Below are 21,292 nucleotides of genomic sequence, written 5' to 3'. Positions count from 1 at the left end.
TTTTGGTTTCTACCAAAATTTGCTCAAAATTAACTGATTTATTTGTGTAATTTGTGGGGTTAAAAATTATAATTAATGTATTATATGCTATGGCATTACTATTAACATGCCTAGACTTTTACTGACAAAAAATGCTATTTCATTTTTCGTTAAACAAACTTTATTTCTACATTATATTGTAAAAAATGTTACATTTTGTCCATTTTTCACACGTTTAAATACGCTCAGTATTTGTTGAAGTGGGACTGTTTATTTATTGTTTAAAGGTGTTGGGCTTGACTTCACGGTCAAGTTCAACACTCGGCCTCAGAAGCGGCTCTGCTCATCCTCTGCCCTCGGCTGCAACACCCGTCTCACACCGCCACCTAGCGGCACAATGGCAGAACGGCAGTGCAGCAAAGGGAGGTTTTGCAATGATGGGGATGGAGCGCCTTCTTGTGTGGTAATGATACCATTACAGAAAATGTCCTCATCTCTTTGGAATTTACATTTGATTTTCATTAATGAGTCGATTAGTCTGTGGAGATAATTACAATATTTTTCTATGTGTACCTGAAAATATGAAGCATGTAGTTGAAGTTATTATAGCCTAGTATTTGGCACAAAAAAACTATTTTCGTTTATTTAACCCTTGTGCTACCCTAGGCACTTTACCATTGGGAGTTGGGTCATCTAGACCCACTAGACCAGGGGTGTCAAACTCATTTTCACTGAGGGCCACATCAGCATAGTGGCTGTCCTCAAAGGGCCAGAAATAACTTATACATGTAACTAAATATTATGAAAAATAAATGTAACTACTCCTTAATGTTATATAAATCATTATTTATTTATTAGAACTTTTTAAAGAGACAATTAAAGATGCATAGAAAACATATGTTTGCCTGTTATTCCAGCATAAATCCTTTTACATTTGATTCTGTCAGGTTAGGTTATATGGACAGTGTTTAAGTCCTAACGAATAGTTACCCAATCTGATATTTCAAGTCTGATTCCCCCTTGATATGAATAAATACACACCAATTTTTATTTTAAGAAATTAAAAACTTTTATGATTTCGCGGGCCACATGAAATGACATGGAGGGCCACATTTGGCCCCCGGGCCTTGAGTTTGACACGTGCACTAGACAGTGCGCTGAACCTTTTTTCTTCAATGATTTGTGATCTTCACTGGTGTCCATGGATTACATGAAATCTTTCCACCATTGTCATGGTAGGGAGAAATGACTTTCTTCCAAGACTCCGCCCTTACGTCAATGTAAGGGTGGGGTCATCTAAGATAGCACAAGGGTTAAAATGATTTGCAGTTTTATCTCATTTATTTGTAGTAAACATTTCAAAAAATCATATATTCATTTCAGCAGAAGAACTTTTTGTTCTCATCTATTATGCTAACACGATACACATTAAGAGTTCCAGATGTAGACTAAATTGAACCGATTTTATGTTGAATTCTTCCTTCTTTAAGGTAAACAAATGAAAACTATTGCAAAATAAATTACGTACATTTAAAAAAGATGCACCAACTTCATGTCTGCAGATATGGACATAAAACACAAACAAACATAAAGCTAATTGTTAACATCCAGTTTTATTTCACTTGTTGAACTTTAAGAACATTTCCTACAGAAACAGCATCATCACGAAACGTTTGACACAGGCTGTGATTTCTCAGTTACATTACATTCAGTTGGCACTAGGATTTAAAAAATGTTTTACTGCCACTAAAATCGTACAAGGTGTTGCAACAATACAGAAGAGCATGTCTGCAATTCAATGATGGAGTCCCCCCTTAAAAAAAGTCAGGGTGTACTGAATGTAGTTACTGTAGTGCTTTAGTTTTGTTACGTTAAGCTGCTGTCAGCAAATGCAAATTATTTAATAATGTTTTTGGCATTTGATGATTGTCTAGGTGTTCTTTCTCCACTCACCCAACTCCTTTGATGTTACAAAATTAATAATTCATTTTCATTTCTGCATGACAGGCGGGTTAAGAAAAATACTGAAAGTGGGATTTTTTTTGTTTATTTTTTAGATTTTAAAATGAATCCCAAAATAAATCACAAACGGAACAGCAGGATTCTGCATGGCAGTTCAAGCTTTTGCAAAATCGTCACACAAAAAAACCTAATAGTAGGGTAATACATTCAGTCACTGCAGTCTCACAACACCAAACTTTCAGACATCGGCTGCCTCCTGAGAACTCGTCACTTCAACGCAGAGACGAGGCGAAAAATCAGAACCACCTCTCCAAAGAAGTTAGTCATAGTAAAAACCTTTCTACTCCTCTTTAGGCACTTAAGAATCAGTAAATAACATTCATTGACCTTCCAGGGTCTGAGCATTGTAAACACAGCAGCTCCTCTGTGTCTCACACCAATCACAGATACTGTCTTTGTCCAGAAAATCATAGATTGCGACTAAAAGACGATGCTTCTGTTTGTAGATACAGTTTATCTACAGCTCATCAGACCGATGGAGGGAAGGAAAAGAACAAGGAATCCTGTTTGCTCTCACCTGAGGTGAAAACAGCCCTTTCTGCTTCTCTGTGCTGCAGTGAAAAAACGTTTTCCACACACGTATGAATCCATGTAAATAACTGGATCCTCAAGTCTAATCTTTTGCTTTTGTGATGCTCGGAGATGTGAGAAAAGCTGTGGAAACCCATGTTTTTCACATTCTTTTAAGAGGCTTTTATGTTTGGAAAAAAAACTGCAAAAAAAGTAAATGAGTGACTGGACAGATGAAAAATTCATCAAAGTAACCAAAAAAATATGCCAAAAATATTCAGATATGATTTCAATAATCAAATTACCTTAACAGTAAAAACTCTACTCGTATATAAAAGGATTTGCCTAGAGGTTTTTATGGTTTTTTGTACTAGCTTGTTCAGACCAACATACAAACCAAACATACAGATTGTGTTAACTGTGTTTGGAACTAGATAACAGGACTTGCCCTCTGCTCCACTTGGCTCTCAGTCAGCAGCTCAATATCTCAACTATGTCTCCTAAGTATAGAAACCATTGACAGCGACTGTAAGCCTCCATCAATACACTGCAAACGTTCTCCTGGGCCTGCAGCCTCATGAGATACGTGGCCATAAAATAGATTTTTCTTTTAAACACCTCCAATTCATTTAACATCTTAAAATGCAATAATTAGGCATCTTTGATTTTGCTGTGAGGCAAATCACAGAACTCTATAATGTACATTGCAGACTGCATAAGCATCCTTGCATATTTCCAGTCAACTTATTCCGTTAGCATTTCCAGCTAAGTGGGAATTTAAAGTTGTCCGTGCTGTGTTGGAGTCAGACTAGTGTCATTTGAGAGGAAATATTCATCCATCATACTGGTAGTAAAAGGAAGACATATGTGTTCACTCTGAGTGTGTTTTCAACCAGCTTAATACCCCAGATATGGTCATGCCAGCAAACGCACATCATTGTAAACCTTTCAGAGACCATCTATACCGATGGATTTGGAGCTGGATCACTGGGAATCTGGGAATTAAATGTCACATTTTGCAGCGAGCCTAAACTTTAGCGAACTTTACTGTCGGACAAAACAAAATAATGCTCAAAAATCCAGTGATACGTTTACAATGCAGAAAAACTTGAGAAGATATGGGCGATATTACATATGTTAGCAATGACACTCGTACCAACATCAACGTCACACACGTCATTCATATCTGCAGCAAGCTCCGTCCCTTTGGTATCACTGCTTGCAGACGGGCATGGCAGTTGAGACCTCTGCAAATGTTTGGAAACTCTTGTGAAGATTCTCAGAGGTCTCGTTCACATCGACAGTTAAATGTGATTAACACCTTTTTGCTCATATTGCTCTCAAAAACCACCGTACCTCCACTGCAGGAATCATTTCCTGCACAACCTGAGTCACTGTGCTTTTGCCTCCATCCAGCTGTGAAAAAGTCTCCAAGCATCCCTTCTATCCCCTCTCACCCTTCTCCTCCATCTGTGCCATCACTGTCCAGTGAAGCCCATCTGATGCAGCTTCTTCAGGAGAATCTGTGTAAGGTCAAACGTGGTGAAGCTGATCCCAACAGCAATGGGGCCTTTCACCCAGTTCATGCTGAGGCCTTTGTAAAGTCCACGGATGAAGCCCTCCTCTGACACGATCTCCCTCATGGTGCCAAAAATGGTGCCGTACGTGTGGCCTGTGACACCCGCCGTCTGCATGCGCCGCCTTACCACATCCAGGGGGTAAGACGCCGACTGACCGATGAGACCGGCGCAGGCTCCGAAGGTCAGACGTTCGTAAGAGTAGGGATGTGCGCGACCAGTCCGTTCTGATGCAGGAGGAAGAAAAAGATATTTTACTCAGATGTTATTTGGTGTAGGGATGTCCCGATCCTAACATGATCAAAACAAAAATCGAGCCAATCATGTAGCTTCAGAATCGATGAAAATAGGATGTTGCATCCCGATCAGGGATCACATATTTCTTTCATTTTTATGATCAGCACTATATAATTCAAGCTTATTATTACAGATAAGTACTAGAAGTCTGCATATCATAAACAGATCACAACATACCGATATTATTGCTGTAAAACACAACAGTTTGAGCAGGAAACTCACAAAAACAGCTCAGTTAATTTATCAATATTATCACAGTTTAGGACTAACAGGCTCAATAACCCTTTTAAAAAATAAAAGGTCATCCCTGACAGCAAATGTCTCTATTGGTTTGTCCAAACACAAACAATGACCTACCAAGGCATATCAAAGAAAAAAACATTGTTTTTTGTTTTTATCTGAAAAAGGAATTCAGAATTAAAATGAAAGATGGCAATGAGACGGCTGCCAAGGGACCGTCTACAAAGTGCAATATCCGATCCAAAAAGGGAAAGAAGAAAAAATGTTGTCTTAAAAAACAGCCAGAACAAATAAATGGTTACATTGATATGATCTAGTCATGCATAATCATTGTCATGTTCATTTTACAGCAACGACTTGGAAGAAAGTCATTTTTAATTTCTAAGAGATTTCTAACTGCCATTTGAACCATCATAATCAAAATGTTCAATAGTTCTGAAGCTACTAAAGCTACAGTCACCAAATTTTCCCTCATGACTAATTAACACTCTTTTACTAGTTAATAGTAAACTATTTTTTCCCAGAAGTGCACTGTTTAATTGTTAAATGATAAAAATAGGTAAACAAAATAAAAAACAGGGGGAAACCGGGATCTGTTTACTTTCCATGTGTTCAATTTTTAAAATGTGTTACAAAAGAATCAGATCGGGTTTTGGTATCGGCACATTCTCAAAATTAAATTACTCCGAACCGGATCAGGGCCAAAGAACACCTGACTGAGACATCCCTAATTTAGTGCATGTAAAGACAGGAGGTAATGCGGCCCGTTTTACCTGCATGCAACTTCTTCAGCGTTTCATAGGTAAAGAAGCTCAGACCGGCGTAAGGAACCACACCCAGAATGGTTGGGGTAAAACCTCGAAACAGAGTCTTTATACCCTCTTCCTGAGAGATCCGTGCAAAAACGTGCAGAATATTGCTGTACCTGAAGAGAAAAACAACAAAGCATTAAAGCTGTGTCTTGAATTCCATATATAGCAACTCCATCAGGTGCTTATTACCTGGATCAGGTGATTCCAGGTTCTGAACACACAGAGTTTAATGGCCTGATCCAAAATAGCTTCTGGTTACAAGAATATTTGGCCCAATTATTTTAAAAGAATTCAAATGAAAAATAACTTGCCTTATTTTTCTTATGCCTATTCCTTAACCACTAAAACACTATTTAGTGCGGGACTCTCTGGTGCCCTGGATTTTCATGCAAAAATCGCAAAATATGACATTACCCATTTGCCAAAGTAAAAACCTAATAAATATGAACATTTTACAAAGACTGTTAATGAATCACCTGAGTTCTGAGGATGAAAACTTGATTATTTATAAAAGAATGTATTTACACATATTTTTTCAAATGACAAACCAATCAAACGCAATGCATTGTGTTCGATATTCACCAATCGAGTGAGCATTAATCCTTTCTTTCATTCATATTCTAAGCCCGTTTTGTCCCTCCCGGGGTCGCGGGGCTGCCGGGGCCTATCCTGGCCACTTGTGGGCGAAGGCAGGGGACATCCTGGACACGTCGCCAGTCTGTCGCAGGGCCACAAATCACACACCCATGCACAATCACACAACTTAGAGTAACCATTTTGAGTAACAGGCTATGAAGCATGTTTTTGGACGGTGGGAGGAAGCTGGAGTCCCCGGAGAAAACCCACGCATGCACGGGGAGAACATGCAAACCCCACACAGAGAGGTCCTGGTCCTTGGTGTTTGTTCCAGGTCCCACAGCTGGGACTTGAACTGGGGGCCTTCTTGCTGTGAGGTATGGGGGCTGTCTTGCTGCCCCACATTGATTTTTTGCATTAAAAATGTCCAGAGCACTGGATTTTGATTCAGACATGAAGATTCAGACACCCCAACAACATGACGAGCGCCGTATACAGTGCAGTAAGTTGTAAGTACTGACGGAATTCAGACAACCAATTAAACTGTTTAAGTAATTTTATGCTGTTCTGGGCCATTGAAATAAATCGTCATGTCCACTGAGGTAATGTAGTAACCTCCGTTAATGTGCTTACATTTCCTTGGGCGTCACAGCCATCCTGGCCCGCACCACGTCCAGAGGGTAAGTCAGCATGGCCGCTGTGGTTCCAGCCAAAGACCCAGCCAATAACCTCGGGACTGGAGGCAGAACTCTGAAACCAGCAGATTTCTCAGCTTTAGCCTTTTTCTTTGTCTAAAAACAGGACTGAAGTTCATAAACGCACAACAAGAACAGCACTCACTTCCCCTGAAAGCCATAATAACCTCCCAGCAGTCTCTTGTACTGCTCGTGTGCACAGAACTGGATGGCAGCATATGGGATGACTCGCACCATGGTGGCAGAGTTCCCCCTCCACAGACTGAGGAAGCCGTCTTTTAGGTAAGTTCGGTAGATCAACCTGTAGGCTTCCTGTCATGCAGAAACAGCATTTACTTCATTTAAATGTATTTATTCTAAACAAGTGGAACCTAAATATAGTTTATTAATAAGATTTAGTTTATTTTCTAAATAAAGTTTATTTACAAGTACGGTACTCAAAAAACCATCAGGAATGAGAGCAGCTATGAAATATTAAGCTCCAACTTACTTTTGCAGAAAATCGGTTTGAAGACACTAGAAGAGAAACAAAAACTATTAATGTCAAACACGTTCAAAATACAAGTCACAAAGGTCATTTATGATCCAAAGCCTCTTTGAACATTCAGATCAGCACCACTTACCTTGAAAAATGATTTTGGTTCTGTCCAGTGGGGCAACAGCAGTCTTTGCCACGGCTCCGGCTAAAGCCCCCGAGAACAGCGAGTTTAGGACGGAGCGGGTTTGCTTCATGCCCTGCACATCAATGAAGGGATCGCCGTTAGGGTCACCAACAGCAACAAGACAGAAACGTCTGACTGAAGATGTGTTTGAGATTCTGTGGATCATTAAGAACCACCCCTCCCCATGTGAGGTGCAGTGATCCCGCTCCGGGTTAAATGAATCAAAGCGAGCGCTCATTCATTCAGAAATCAGAGATCTCAGAGCTGTGGGGACTTCACGACTGAATTTCTAGCTTATAAAACAAAATATGCAACTGAAGCAAACACTAAAAATCTCATTCATTATCAGCTAGAACAGGTTTAGTAGCACGAATGATTTAATTTTACAGCATAATGTTTGGTTTCTTCATTTTTCCTTCAAGTTATATGTTATATATAAGTTATATATTATATGTTTACTCATACAGTAAAACTGCAGAGTTGGAGGTTTGCAGGAACAAGTCTATGCCCACTTCTATAGTTGACAGAAAGAAGAAGAAACCTCATTTGCTGCAATCAGTGGCCATGAAGTACGGTGGCCCTGAAGACCAAATCACACCAACAAATCATTCATTCATTCATTTATTCATCTTCTAATCCATTTGTCTCTTCCGGGGTCATGCCGGAGCCTATCCCGGCCACTTGCAGGCGAAAGCAGGGGACCACACAAATCAGACACCCATGCACACTCACATTCACGTCTGAGGACAATTTAGAGTACCGTAACCAATTAACCAATGTCCATGTTTTTGGACGGTGGGAGGAAGCCGGAGTCCCCGGAGAAAACCCATGGATGCATGGGGAGAACATGCAAACTCCACACAGAAAGGTCCCCCATTGATGTTCTGTTTCAGGTCCCCCAGCCAGGACTTTAACCAGAGGCCTTCTTGCTGTGAGGCAACAGCGCTAACCACTGCACCACCGTGCAGCCCACCAACAAATCAGTCACTATTTTTTTTGGGGGGGTTCAGTCAACAAAAAAAAACATGTTAAAGATGACAGTGACAATTAATAAAGCAAAACAAATTATAAAAACAGCATTACATTGAAGAAATCAAAGCAGAATTCCAGAAACCAAAACACAATTTTAAAAAAAATGAGACAAAATAAAAAATAAAACGTTTCAGAAAACTACAGTCATTTCCAGAAATCAAAATTAAATTTTGCCATGTTCCTCAAATGATATAAAAAGTTTTATTATCTGTTTTGAGTGATCTTCCAGGGACACAGAGCTGTCAAACAACACCCCAAGATACCGGAGGCTTGACTGGATTTGCACTTCAGGGCCACCGTCATAAAGCCACATTTCATCTTTCTTTGTGTTAGAGCAGCTGTTTTTACATTCCTTCCTAATCTTTAAGCTGATTGGTTAGCTGGAGGGTTTGTGTGTTGTTCGCCTGTGTGTCTGAGAGCGAAAAGATCCGTCCAAAGAAAATAAACAAATAGTGTAATGGAGGCCTTTAGGCCCAAAATGGCGTGACATTTTTTTCACCTCATAGCTCCCTTCTGACTGACTGGATGAAGGCAACGGCGCCACTTCTCCTTGTGTCAGTGAGCGCTGTTGTTCGTGGACTCCGCTCCCCATCACTGCAGACTACACAAAGAGCACGCTCATGAATTCAAGCCACTGAGAGCGGACAGCACCACCAGGAGCCGAGGGAGCTACAGGAAGAAAACAAGTTTTAGATTAAACTGAACATCAAAATAAAACATGTAATCAGTATAGTATGGTCATACTCCATGCCAACTGCAAAAATGATAAGAAAGATTTTAAAACAGAAGTAATCCTTTTTTATTCCAAGAAAAAAAACATTTTTATTCTGTCATTTCTTGCTGCAAAAATGTTGCTGTAGGATGACCTCATTCTGTAGGATTCATTGCTCAAAAAGCAACTTAATACAAACTCCACTAACTAATTAACACAAATGTAACAGTAACCAAACTCCACACCTAAGACGGAAAAATAAACTTTGAATTCAACAAGACAAACATTAATTCCCTGAAGGACAGAGCTCACAGTTTGTAGGTGAAGGTGCCGCTGCGTACGACACAAGTATTACTATTAAGCTCTTCCCCACCAGGATATCAGATTTCAACCAAAACAACATGTTTTGTGGGATCTCCTGCGGTAAGAACCAAAGGCATTTACATAGCACTCCATTAGCTAACATTTCATCTCACAAATCAAGAATTTCTGAACCTTTAACCTCAACTCCGGTCTGCTTAATCTCAGACTAGAAACGTGGTTGACAAATCTCAACTCATGTCAGAGACATGTGATGCTGAACATCTACAGCCAGCATCATCAACAAAAAAATGCATCATTTTGTGACACTTTTCCTTTTATTTTGTGGTTGAACTCCTGCGGCTAATGCCCTGAAGACTTCAGTGATTCTATAAAAGTGTGTAAAATTAAAAATGTTTGGTGTAACTTAAAACATTCCTTTCCTTCCACCTACAAGGATTCCTTTGTCTAAGTAACTGAAACCTGTGCCTAGGTTGACTGCCTTCATGTGGGATTCTTATGCTGCACAGACTCTTCCAGGAAAATAATCGTGTTTTGTGACCAGAAAGTTTAGTTTGACACCCAAATAGGTGTTCATAAACACGTCAGTTAATGTTTGTCGTAGGTCCACATTTTGCAGAATCTTGACTTCACGTGTCAATGAGTACAAGAAAAGGCTCCAGAGGTACAAATGTCTCCTTCAGTGCCACATATGAATGAAATCAGGAGGAATTCAGTTTAAAAATACACACATTTAATGACTTAATCATTTATTTCCAGATGATGTTCTGTGGAATTGCTGACAGGTTACAATCCTTTTACATTACAGCTCAAATGTAATATTAATTTCCTAATTGGCTTTTCTATAGCTCAGATGTTGTGCCTCGTTTTTATCTCAATTGTATTTTTTAATCAACACTGGACATTCATCCAAACCTACCACGCCTCTCATTCGATCCCTATCACTGGTCTGCTGAAAAGCAAACCAAAACGTTTCTACCTCTGCTGTGTCACAACTGTCAAACGTCACAAACGACTTACCTCGTAACTGGCAGCACCCAGGTTTTGTGCGCTTCGACGTGCCTCAGTTCGCCTCTTATTTCCACTCTTCAGCCGTTTTTCGACATAAGTTTAACTGTAAGAGTTCGATTAAGTAACGCATGCTAGCTGCTAGCCGATAAAACTACACGCTTGCTGATATGTGAACCCTAAAGTTGAGTGCTAATACTAACAGAAAATGTTTCTCAATTATACAGAAAAGAAAAAAAGGCAAAGTTTCCCTCTAAATGTTCAAGTCTGGCACAGTAGCGCTGACTTTGTGACAGGCAGCCTTCTTTTAAGGTCGCGTTTCAGCCGTTACTGCGTCTGTCAGCCACTCAAGTCGAGGCATTTCACGTTAGCATATAAACAGTGAGGTTTGGGTTTGACAAGGGCAAGCGCGGTGGCATTGTGGGAAATGAAGTCGATTTTTGGGCCAGCCATGATTGGTCGGTTGGAGGGGCGTAAGCAAAGCTCGAAACAATGAGTTGTTTGATTTTTTTTTTTTATCTAAAATTAAAAAAAGAAAATAAAACAACTTGATAAATATATAAAAATATTACATATTTACATTTGTGATTTGTAATTAAGATGAGATAAAATGAGTATTAACTTAACTATGACGACCATCTGAGAATTGAGCCTTTTATTTTCCAGGAGGAAAACGCATCTTTCACTATGTTCATTTTTCACAAGCTTTAAAAAGAACAAGGTGGCTGAACAAATAGATAGTACGTACAGCAAAGTGTGCAATATTTGAAAAAAACATATATAAAGTAATTAAAAGATTTGGACCTTAAAATGTGGCTTTAATATAAATCCGATTGACGAAAACAAAATTAATTGACAAGAGTAAATTGTTTTTTTAACTTTGATAACGCTAAAGTTACATAAAACCTGTTGTGGTACCGCAAAAAATGAACCATCAAGCAAATCAAAGTCGTCATGCAGTGAAAAAAAAGTGGAGTTATGAGGAGCCAGACTCACAGAAAAGACAACAACTTCCAAGAATGGTGGGAAATGTAACAACACAAGAGTTTTTCTAGATTTAGAAATTTAAAGAGAAAATGATTTGAAAGCAAATGTAAGTTTTGGTCCAACAGGCGCGCCCTGCGCGGTGGTTAGCATAGAAGAAGGCCCCTGGTTCAAGTCCCGGCTGGGGGACCTGAAACAGAACACCTTTCTGTGTGGAGTTTACATGTTCTCCCGTGGGTTTTCTCCTGGGACTCCGGGTTCCTCCCACCATCCCATAACATACTTCATAGGTTAATTGGTTACTCTAAATTGTCCCTTGGTGTGAGTCTGTGTGACAGGATGATGTGTTTAGAAGATGAATGCAATAAAATATGAAAATCTTGAAAACAACTTGAAGAAGTTTGTGTGAGAAAAAAAATGTGAAGAAATGCTCAGCTTTTATCAGAAACGTTGAATTAAAGTTACAGCAAACACAAAGTAAAACACAGATTTTTTTTAAAGAAGAAAAGTCATTAAAAGAATTATATTTCAAATGTTGGCTCTAATATTTGTGGTTGAAATAAAACACAAAGAGAGAAGCTTACATATTTGTATAGCAGCAAATGCATTTACAAAGAGTCCATAATATACAAACTAACATAGTAAGAGTTACAGACAATTAAAATAAAAAAACAATTTCTTTATACTTCTGCAGACTGTGAGACACATTATCAAGTCAAAGCGTGTCACTATTAATAATTTTCGACCGAACACCTATAAAACATCACAACGTGGAACTTTAGCAACTTGTCATTCGGTTTCATGAACTTTAGTTTGAAAGGCTGCCATGCGTGCCGGTCCACAGCTCTCGAAGCTCCACCTTGCAGCCCAGATCTCTGAGGGCCGCTTTCCCCACATCTGCACAGTCTGGATGTTTCTGTACTGCCTTACCGATCAGAGTCTCTGCTCCCATGTCCAGGATTGGTTGACAGTAGTTTTGCATATGCGCAACCAGATTTCTTAACAGCATGCAGGCCTGTTTCTGTGAAAAGCAGTAAAAAACTCTGAATAAAAGCTATTTAGTGTGTATAAGGAAGCAAATAGAAATGACTTCATGTTTACCTGTACATTGAGTGCTAATTGGTGATCCTTCATGGCCTGAAGGGCAGCCAAGGCTCCTCCATCCTCCATGATGACCGTGCAGTTCTTTGGCTTCCGTAAGGCAAGGACGGAGAGGCAGGCACAGCCCTGCTCACAGACCTGCATCACAACATCAAAACAATGATGCAGGACTTTATTTGAAATTATTACAATGCTATAATAGTGGAATTATATTTGTTTGTTATATTTTTTGGATACAGCTGCATCACTGTGTGTGAAAATTACCTTTAAGATTTATGCAAATTAGTTCAGGAATCGTTCCCCTAAAATAGATTTTAGCCCAATTCACACTGAGTTTTTTTTTATTTTAATTATTTTTGTTTATTTTAAGCACTTTTTGTAGACTTTCTACTTAATCCGCTATTCCATAAGCCGTTTATTTTTTTACCAATTTGGAATTTCAGGAAAAATTATCCAACATTGGGTTCTGGAATACCTTGAACTTCAAGAAGTTTATAATCTTCTGAATACCTAAAATCCAGGACCAGTCATTGGAAATCAACACCACATCATTATTACTCCACCGCCAAGCATTTCTCCAAATCCTACACTGAATGTTAAAGAGAAAAATATTTCCTTTGCATTTGAAAACCAGGTAGGAATTTTGTTTGAGAAGTCCCCAACCCTGGTCCTGAAGATGAACCACCCTGACCTGTTTTCCAGCTCTCCCTTCCCTCCATGCGGCTGATTAGTTGACTCAGATGTTTCCACCTGATCCAAGTAATCTGGAGCAAGAAGTGTAGAAAGAGCTGAATACAGGCGGAGGTAGATCTTAAAGACCAGGGTTAGGTAGCCCTGTCTTATGGTATGCTCAGCAACAAACATGTTCACTTGAGTAATCTTTTTAGTTTGAGTGAAGCAAAACTACAACCAAATGGCCTTTTTTGTTTTGTTCAAATATGTAAATCTAAGAGGTGAATATGACTGCATTTTGTATTTAACATGACTCTACTCCTAGAAAAATCGTTGTATTTTTTTATAACCTAAATTGATTTGAGTTAATTAAGTGGAATTATTTTCCGTTACATCTATAGTTCAACTTAGAGAAACAATAGTTGTTTAAAGTGTAGACGTGGAGACTCACAGCAGGGTTGCGCGCATGTTTGTTCATAACTATGACAATAAGCTGAACTCCTCCAGCTGCAACGACTGCATCTTTCACGTCATCATTCCCCGCTATGGCTCGCATTGCGCTGAGGACCTGTCGGCTCAAATCCTGCAGAGACAATTGCAGCTTGGTAAGGAGAGCAAAACAAACCAACAAACGTTTGTTATGTTGGTTTCACTGGTCTTATTTTGTTAGGGTTGTTTTTAACTACCGCTGATTCATAGTTGTCTGCAAGCAGAGTCATCATGAGCTTTAATCCGCCCAGATCACAGATGTCTTGGCAAAACTCGTTCCTGACCGCTAGGCGTGATAGAGCTGCACAGAGCTCGCTCAGAAGAGGAGGATTATCATGGTAAGCTGTGTGGAGAAAACAACAAAATGTTACATTTGGTTAAAAAAAAAAAAATTGCAAAAAAAATCTTAGTAATGTCACCTTTGGCAGCTTCAATTAAAACCTTCAACCCATTGTGCTCCAGGACAATCATCTTTGCGTGGTCGTGTGCATGTCCGAAAGTGACTCGGACATCATCATCAAACGTCATCACCCTGAGAGCTGCAGACGCCTCCTTGACCAGCTCAGCACGCCGGGTGTGGCGGGTAATGGCTCCAGTCAGCAGCGGTAGAACGCCCTCTTTCACCAAATCCTGCCTGTTCTGTTCATGCTTTAAGCAGCAGTTTCGAACCACACTGACTGCAGCACGCGTCACTAAAGGATCGCCCTGGTACTTCTTTAAGGCATCCAAGAGGATCTGCCGGCCTTCTGCTTCCAACAAGTCCGGCTGTCCGTCGGTTAGAGCTGCAAAAGCAGACAGAGTGGTCGCCACACCCTCCTCCTCCTCCTCCATGCTTTTTTTGCAGTAGGACAGGATGATGGGATATGCGTCTTTCTGGGCAGCTAAATACCTCTGTGCAAATCCAAGGGAGCATTGCTCAGTAAAGCATTTCAACTCCTCTGCCATTTCAGGTAAAGAAACAGATTCTCTACCCTTTCGAAGGGAATCTAAAGCCTGCAAGTAAAAAAGGTAAATGAAAGGGTGAGCACAATTTTTGTAAGCAGCTTCTATTGCAGTGAAGCTTATTCTACCCTGACACGTAAATATTTACCTTTAAAATAGTATGTGTTGGCTCTCCTTGACCGTCAGAAAATTCAGATGGTCCAGCTTTTACAATACAACTTAGGTCCACACCTGCATCCAAAATGATCTAGATTAATCTTCTCAGACACAACACAGATTATTCATATTTTTGAGATTAAAAATAAACAATTCAATGCATCAAAAATACATAAAAAAAATCATCAAAACCAAGTGAGTAAACTTAATTTGTGCTTGAATTTAAAAATAAATTTTGCATTATTTTTTAAACCAATTTTTATTTTATATTTTTTTGTAATGATCTTTTTAACTTGTCGTGAAACTGTTCTAATTAAATGTCTGTCTGAGTTCCGTTTTGTTTATTCTGGACCTCCTTATTTTCATTTTGGCTCGATAACTTCACATTTACCTTGAGACTCAAACTGCTCCACAGCTTCCCTCACAGCTTCGTCTGGATCCATCTCCAAATCTTCCACGTTTTCCCTGACAGCAGCGTCAAATGTTTCCTGTGTGATCCTTCGTTTCGCCATTTCTGTATTGTTATGTTATCACTCTGAAATTAAAGATAACAGTGGCGATGATGATGATATGAAAATATAAAGGTCCAGGATGTGCTCAGTCACTCACTGAACAGATAGTTAAAGCGTCCTAAACACAGATATTCAAAGGAAAAAATGTTTGAAAAATTCTGGTAGCCTATTATAAACGCACAATTCTAGCGTTTATTAAAGTAAATAGATACATTTAAAGAATCAAGATAAAGAAAAAGCAGAATCGTTGCCTCCAACCCGCTTCAATGTACGCTGTGGAGTAACGCATTTTTCGTAGCTACGATAAACACAAACAAGAGACTGTCAGCGGGCTTCTTTTTATGAATAGCAAAGTCCGTACAGTGTCCCACATATTATTGTGTCCCGTAAAAACGTGAACTAAAAAAGTAGTTCCGCTGTTTTTTTGTTTTTTTGTTTTATTTAAATTTACTTTGTGTAAATTTGTTAGTTTAGTTTAGTTTTACAGTTTTTAGCAGTTTTACAAATGACGATCTCAGAATGACACATGTTTTGGGGATTTTTTTCACACCTATATATATATATATATATATATATATATAGAATCTTTTTATTCTATATATATATATATATATATATATATATATATATATATATATATATATATATATATATATATATATATATATATATATATATATATATAGAATAAAAAGATTGTGATACTGTATCTGAAATGTAAGTTATTTGTTTTATCTGCTTATAAAATAAATGACTAAAACCACAGGTATACTTTTGCATTCTGCTAAAAAATAAGTCATGCTAGCCTTTTGCAAATATTTTTGTGCGAACAGAATGGTAGGTCTCTGCGTTTTCTGTCCACAGGCAACGTTTAAGTTTTAGTTGCTTCAGCCGATTGAAGCCCTTTGACCTTCTCTTTGACTTTAATAAAATATTTTATTACCAATCAGTGGTCCTTTGTAGACTCTATTTTCATGTTTTTCCTGCACAGACTCATCAGAGAATGAAAATGCGTCTGTCTTGGTTTTCAGATGCAAATTAACCATGTTGGAAATATGACAAAATACAGAAGCAGTGATGTGTAGAAGTTCGACCACAAAGTTTATTTTTTTCAAAACGTATTTTAGAAGTATTCATTGTGTCTGGGGTCATATGTCATATGTGTTAACAGAAGGGAGTGGGAAGGGTGAAGGGTGGGTTGGGTTTTAATTGTAATATTGTGTTTGTTTGTTTTTATAAATGTAAAAGCGCGCAAGGCATGAGAAGAGCTTTTCAAAGTTTGATTTGATATTTATTCATAGCTTCTTATGCTTCTTATTTGTACAACCTACTTTCTTTATATGTTGTTTCTTTTATTTATTAAACTACATTTTCAAAACTTATTGGTGAAATCTGTGAAATCAGTTTCCACAAAGCCATTTAAGTTTAATATGCATTTTGCCTTTTATAAAGGTTTAGCAAGAAATGTAATTGTTCTTTTTGTTTGTTTTTTTGTTTTTGTTTTTTGTTTTAAACTCCAATTCAAGACCTACATTACACCTTTAAATAGTATTTAATAACGTGAGGAGCAATTTACTGAGACATTGCACATGTGACTGCATTGTAATCAAAGTTTTTTTCTTTTATCTGCAGATTTCTTTGAATTTCCATTCTCAAGTTCTTCTTTAAAACAATATGTTTGGTGCATTGTTTATGTTTAAATATATTTAGAACGTTTTTTTAAATAAGTGAACTGACATGTTAGCCTTCTTTATAAAGAGTCTGAACATTAATTCTCTGCCTTCCCCTGATTGAAAGCCTTCCAACTAACCCAGCGGCTCTCTTTTTGCAGTCATTGCTGGGAGCCCACATACCTGGCATGATTCTTTCTCGCCTTGCTCAGGCTTTGAAAAATGTGTTGTCTACGGTACAAAAACACATCTTTTGTTAGAATGTTTTTCAAAGCATAGGTGACAAATCATGCAGACGGAATTCTTGGAAAAGGCACACAGGAACACAAATGATTTAAGAGATTCCATTTAGGATGACTCTTTATTTCCCCTGATTAAAATGTTGATAAATCCACTTGTTCAAGCTTGTGATTGTTTCTATTTTACATTAAAAGATTGAGGTTGCTTGTGACGACTCTGTTTTCTCTTGCATAAATTGTTTAGTTTACCAGGAAAAAACGTGGGGATATTGTTAGATTATTTTTCTTCAATTTTGACTTTAATTGACATATTTGATTATGCTTTTCCCACAATGTTAAACACCTGTGAGATCATTAGAGGGTTTTGTGTGAGTTTTTCTACTGTGAAAGGAGCTGGATCAAAGCAAATACGTGTAAGAATGACGTCACTCCCACCCTGGAGCAACACCTGAAGTTGGGGTCACAGGTGACTAAGTGGTGGCTAGACGTCTGTGTAGGGAACCTTGCCATGTTCAGCCCAAATGGACATTGTGGGACTGCCTTTCCACCTTCCACAGAAAGGCCCAAAAGGGGTTTACAGGTGATTTAGTCTCCATCCAAGGCCGAGTGTCTCAACAACGCAGTCCACAAAAATGGACTCTAACCGGGTATGGAAAGGCTCCTCACATAGTGGGAAAAAACCTTAGCTTGTGTGGGAGGCTGTGCAGTACCGAATAGAAACAGCTGGGTTTGTCTCTATGCACAGGTTGGGCCATGAAACCAACTTCTCAAGGGACTCTTATCCAATGTGGAGTTGCCCATAGTGAGGAAGGGTGGACTGATGTGGACTTGTTCATAGCAACTGTGCTTAGTTGTTGTGTGTTTTAAGTCCCCAAGAGGAGACTCAATTGTTCTACTGGGGAACTTCAATGCCCACATGTGCAAAAACAGTGATCCCTGCTTTGGATGCCATAAAGAAAGACTGTCGATCTGTCTCAGAGAAATTCTGCAAAATAATTCTGAGCCTTAAGAAGAGAAAGCAGTTCTCAGTCGAACATGAAGCAGCTGCAATGAGAGTTAGCACCTCCAAGTCAGAGTCTATGATTCTCTACTGGAAAAAAAGGTGGTTTGCCCTCTTCAGATTGGTGGAAAGCTCCTGCCCCAAGATTAACAGATTGAAAGATGTCTTCTCCTGTGGATATAAGCTTTGGGTCATGAGAAAGGAAAAGATCCAGAGTAGAATAGACTAAAATGACTTTCTTCTGGGGTGCTCCCTCAAAATAAGCCTGAGGCGCTTGGTCCCTCTGGAGGAGCTCAGAGTAGGGAGCAGCTGCTCCTCTACATTGAAATGACCCAGTTGAGGTGACTTGGGTATCTCTTTGGGATGCCTCCAGGACGCCTCCCTGGCTACAAACAGGAAAGGCTGTAAGTTACTGCAACCTAATGGAGGCGCTCTCTGGTGTTTTCACATGTCCATGTACATGCAAAGGGTTGGGTTGGGATGGGCATCCACTACAAAACTGAAGTCAGATCATGTGTGTGAATCGTGGGGTGGTTCACTGGGGCGATCCCTGAATAGAGTAGCCGAAAGAAAAGATGCCATAGTTGGACTTTGGTGGTTTTAAGCATTTAGGACTCAAACTAATCTATCACTTGCATAAAACACTGTGGTTGATCAACATCTATTTCAGAAAGGAAGACATAGTCACCTAGACATAGTCACCTAGAAAATGACCTGACTGCTCCTCTTTGGAATACTCGTTTGTGTTAGTGAGGTTCTTCTTTAGTGTTTTTCCTGCTATAATGTTTTGCTGCATCCCATCCTTTCACACCATTATTTTCCATAAAACCACATCATAAGCTTCTACTTTTAACAATAAGCAGAAACAAAGAGGAAACTGTGATTAATTCTTTGACCAGCAGGTGGTGCATGAGTGCAGCTTGTTGGAACCTTTGAGGTGTTACAGTAATATGTGATTGTACCATTAAATACACCAAGATAAAAATACTACACTACACTATTTGGTCTGTACTGCAGTAATGCTTCTTGTCATTTTTTACACATTTAGTTCAGGTTTTTTAAGGGTTCATGTTGATTTACAGTTTTTCTTTTCACTTAAATTTATTCTGTCCTTAATTAGAAGCTTCCAGATATTTCTATTTTCAAGTCAGTTTTTTTTTTTATTCTTGTGTTGGTTTATTCAGTATTTGTTTCTGTTTTTTTTAAGAGTTCATAATGTTGCTGTTTTTCTATCTAGCTGTCCAAAATATTATTAACTTATCTGTTTAACAGAGTCAATTTTAATCAATTTTTCATCTTTTTGGACCATACATACAGCCGAGACACAGCTTCATTAAGATCAAACATTGTTTAGAGAACTAACGAGCTTCTGCAAAAACGTGACATCTTTAAGACAAGTCTAAATCTGATGTTGGGCTTGAAAGTGATTTTCAGTAAATCTTCATCAGTATTTACCATAATCTCTTCTCAGCAGATTTAAACAAGGCTTAAAGAAACACTATGGAAGCCCAAAAGACAGCACAGAACATTCCCCAGGAGCATCATTGGACACAACTTTATTAACGCGCTCAACACATGGACAGAGCTTTAGTACACCATGCTGTGGATTTTGAAGAAATGTGGGCATGTTGGTGTTACGTTTTGTAGAAATGTGGAGGCAGTTCTCTATATTAACTACAAAATTTGGATTAAATTTACAAGTGTTTATTTTCTGTACAAATTAAAAATGTTGACATAACCTATTGTTCAATGGTGGCAACAGCTTTTTGTGCTCAACGCATAGTCATCATCCATCATCGCATTCATTTAACTTTTAACCCAATTAAAGCTGTTTGAGGATCACTTAAATGTAGAATTTTAAATACATTTTGAGCTTTTAAATTTCTCTTTCAAGATAATGATGCAACAGTACTATCTACTCAAATATTAGACATTTTAATGTTTTTTAATGAATCATTGACAAAGATGAGGCTAGTAAAGTTTCTGCCTTGAGACCTCAAACCTGTAGTCGCTTCCCTGCATCAACAAACCACCGGCTCTCCTAATATTTCAGAGCTACAAGTTGACTCTCTCTGCTTCTTTGGTAAGAAAGCATGTCACCTCCTCTTTGGGGATCGTGTTACTTCAAATTCTGCTAAAGCTTACAAGATTCTGTTGAAGTTATTTCTGCAAAATGTCTTCTCAGTCGGTTCTGTCAAAAAGGTGATACCCTCTCCTAACTCTCAGGTTTCTTATGAGTCATTGACGATGGTGCCAAACTGTTAAGGTAATTAGAAAGGTCGGCTTGTGTAAACAAATTAAGAAGTGCTTTTAATGTAAATGGTAGCTGTCTAGACATATCAGCGATTTTCCTAAAATCCACCGAAGGTTTAGTTTGATAACCTAATGACACTCATTAGTTTTAGTTTACACAAACAAACCAACTCATGTCATGGCTGTCAGAATCAAAATGTGGCATCACCTCCCAGAAGGCACTGCACAATGCAAATGAAGTACAAGTTTTCTCTCTTGTGCATTGCCAGGAGATTTTATTCCAACCAATACAATTTCCTACATATAGTAACTGTTAAAAATCCACACGTTTGACCTACTAGTAGGTGTCTTGATGCAGACTTTTCTGGTTTCAAAAAACTTCATTTCACTGTAATCAGAGCTACAAAACAAAATTTGTGTCTCTCTTTCTTTCTCTCATTTTTGTTATCAAAGACAATCAATAGTGTTGATGCGTATGACACTAAGTTTTGTCTTTATGCTTTGCGAGGGGCATTTTACCAAAGACGTGAAATCTGCGGCTGTGTTGAAGGGTTTTTATATGACAGTGAACAGCCTGCGCCCTAGAGGTGGCTATTCTTCTTGCTATTTTAGTGAAACAAAATGTGATAATTAACTCTTGACAGAGGCAAACAGCCACAGAGACAGACTGAACTTTTTAAAACCCAAGCAAGATCTGTAATGTAGTTATTTTAGCCTATCAAATACACTCATCTAAGCATGAATAGGACATCTGTTTTAGGAAATTGTCAAAGTTCTGAAATTAACAACAGAAATGTCAACTTTAATATAATAATATGTTTTAGGGTTTGT

At 38.5% G+C, this 21,292-nt stretch overlaps 2 protein-coding genes across 4 annotated transcripts; both read right to left on the bottom strand.

The window, feature by feature from the left end:
- Window positions 1-1,573: 1,573 nt before the first annotated feature.
- Window positions 1,574-10,854, bottom strand: LOC101165762 (mitochondrial coenzyme A transporter SLC25A42). Of its 2 annotated transcripts, none has more exons than XM_011486734.3 (8): window positions 10,456-10,854; window positions 8,902-9,003; window positions 7,332-7,443; window positions 7,199-7,224; window positions 6,854-7,020; window positions 6,647-6,763; window positions 5,399-5,550; window positions 1,574-4,315 (listed from the first exon to the last, which is right to left on the bottom strand). In XM_011486734.3, the coding sequence occupies exons 2-8, from the start codon at window positions 8,992-8,994 to the stop codon at window positions 3,990-3,992; spliced, it is 993 nt and encodes a 330-aa protein (XP_011485036.1). In that variant the 5' UTR covers window positions 8,995-9,003; window positions 10,456-10,854; the 3' UTR covers window positions 1,574-3,989. The 2 variants fall into 2 exon arrangements, with proteins under 2 accessions (XP_011485036.1, XP_004079244.1); XM_004079196.4 differs by having other exon boundaries at window positions 8,902-9,071; window positions 10,456-10,853.
- A 991-nt stretch (window positions 10,855-11,845) lies between these two features.
- Window positions 11,846-15,613, bottom strand: armc6 (armadillo repeat containing 6). Of its 2 annotated transcripts, XM_011486733.3 has the most exons (8): window positions 15,397-15,613; window positions 15,179-15,322; window positions 14,780-14,862; window positions 14,109-14,682; window positions 13,887-14,032; window positions 13,652-13,783; window positions 12,529-12,666; window positions 12,003-12,448 (listed from the first exon to the last, which is right to left on the bottom strand). In XM_011486733.3, the coding sequence occupies exons 2-8, from the start codon at window positions 15,297-15,299 to the stop codon at window positions 12,236-12,238; spliced, it is 1,407 nt and encodes a 468-aa protein (XP_011485035.1). In that variant the 5' UTR covers window positions 15,300-15,322; window positions 15,397-15,613; the 3' UTR covers window positions 12,003-12,235. The 2 variants fall into 2 exon arrangements, with proteins under 2 accessions (XP_004079243.1, XP_011485035.1); XM_004079195.4 differs by having other exon boundaries at window positions 11,846-12,448; window positions 15,179-15,613.
- Window positions 15,614-21,292: the final 5,679 nt, after the last annotated feature.

The sequence above is a fragment of the Oryzias latipes genome, chromosome 17, assembly GCF_002234675.1.
Source record: "Oryzias latipes chromosome 17, ASM223467v1".
NCBI lineage: Eukaryota > Metazoa > Chordata > Actinopteri > Beloniformes > Adrianichthyidae > Oryzias > Oryzias latipes.
This window is presented reverse-complemented; position numbering and strand designations above follow the sequence as displayed.

What these genes read in the sequence shown, in the direction of transcription:
- LOC101165762 (XM_011486734.3), bottom strand. Translation starts at nt 8,994, where the DNA reads ATGGGGAGCGGAGTCCACGAACAACAGCGCTCACTGACACAAGGAGAA. An exon ending in AACCAAAATCATTTTTCAAG is followed by an intron (nt 7,225 to 7,331) that starts GTAAGTGGTGCT and finishes TTTCTCTTCTAG; the next exon opens with TGTCTTCAAACCGATTTTCT. An exon ending in GCTGAAGAAGTTGCATGCAG is followed by an intron (nt 4,316 to 5,398) that starts GTAAAACGGGCC and finishes CTCCTGCATCAG; the next exon opens with AACGGACTGGTCGCGCACAT.
- armc6 (XM_004079195.4), bottom strand. Translation starts at nt 15,299, where the DNA reads ATGGCGAAACGAAGGATCACACAGGAAACATTTGACGCTGCTGTCAGG. An exon ending in CAACACATACTATTTTAAAG is followed by an intron (nt 14,683 to 14,779) that starts GTAAATATTTAC and finishes TTTTACTTGCAG; the next exon opens with GCTTTAGATTCCCTTCGAAA. An exon ending in AATTAGCACTCAATGTACAG is followed by an intron (nt 12,449 to 12,528) that starts GTAAACATGAAG and finishes TGCTTTTCACAG; the next exon opens with AAACAGGCCTGCATGCTGTT.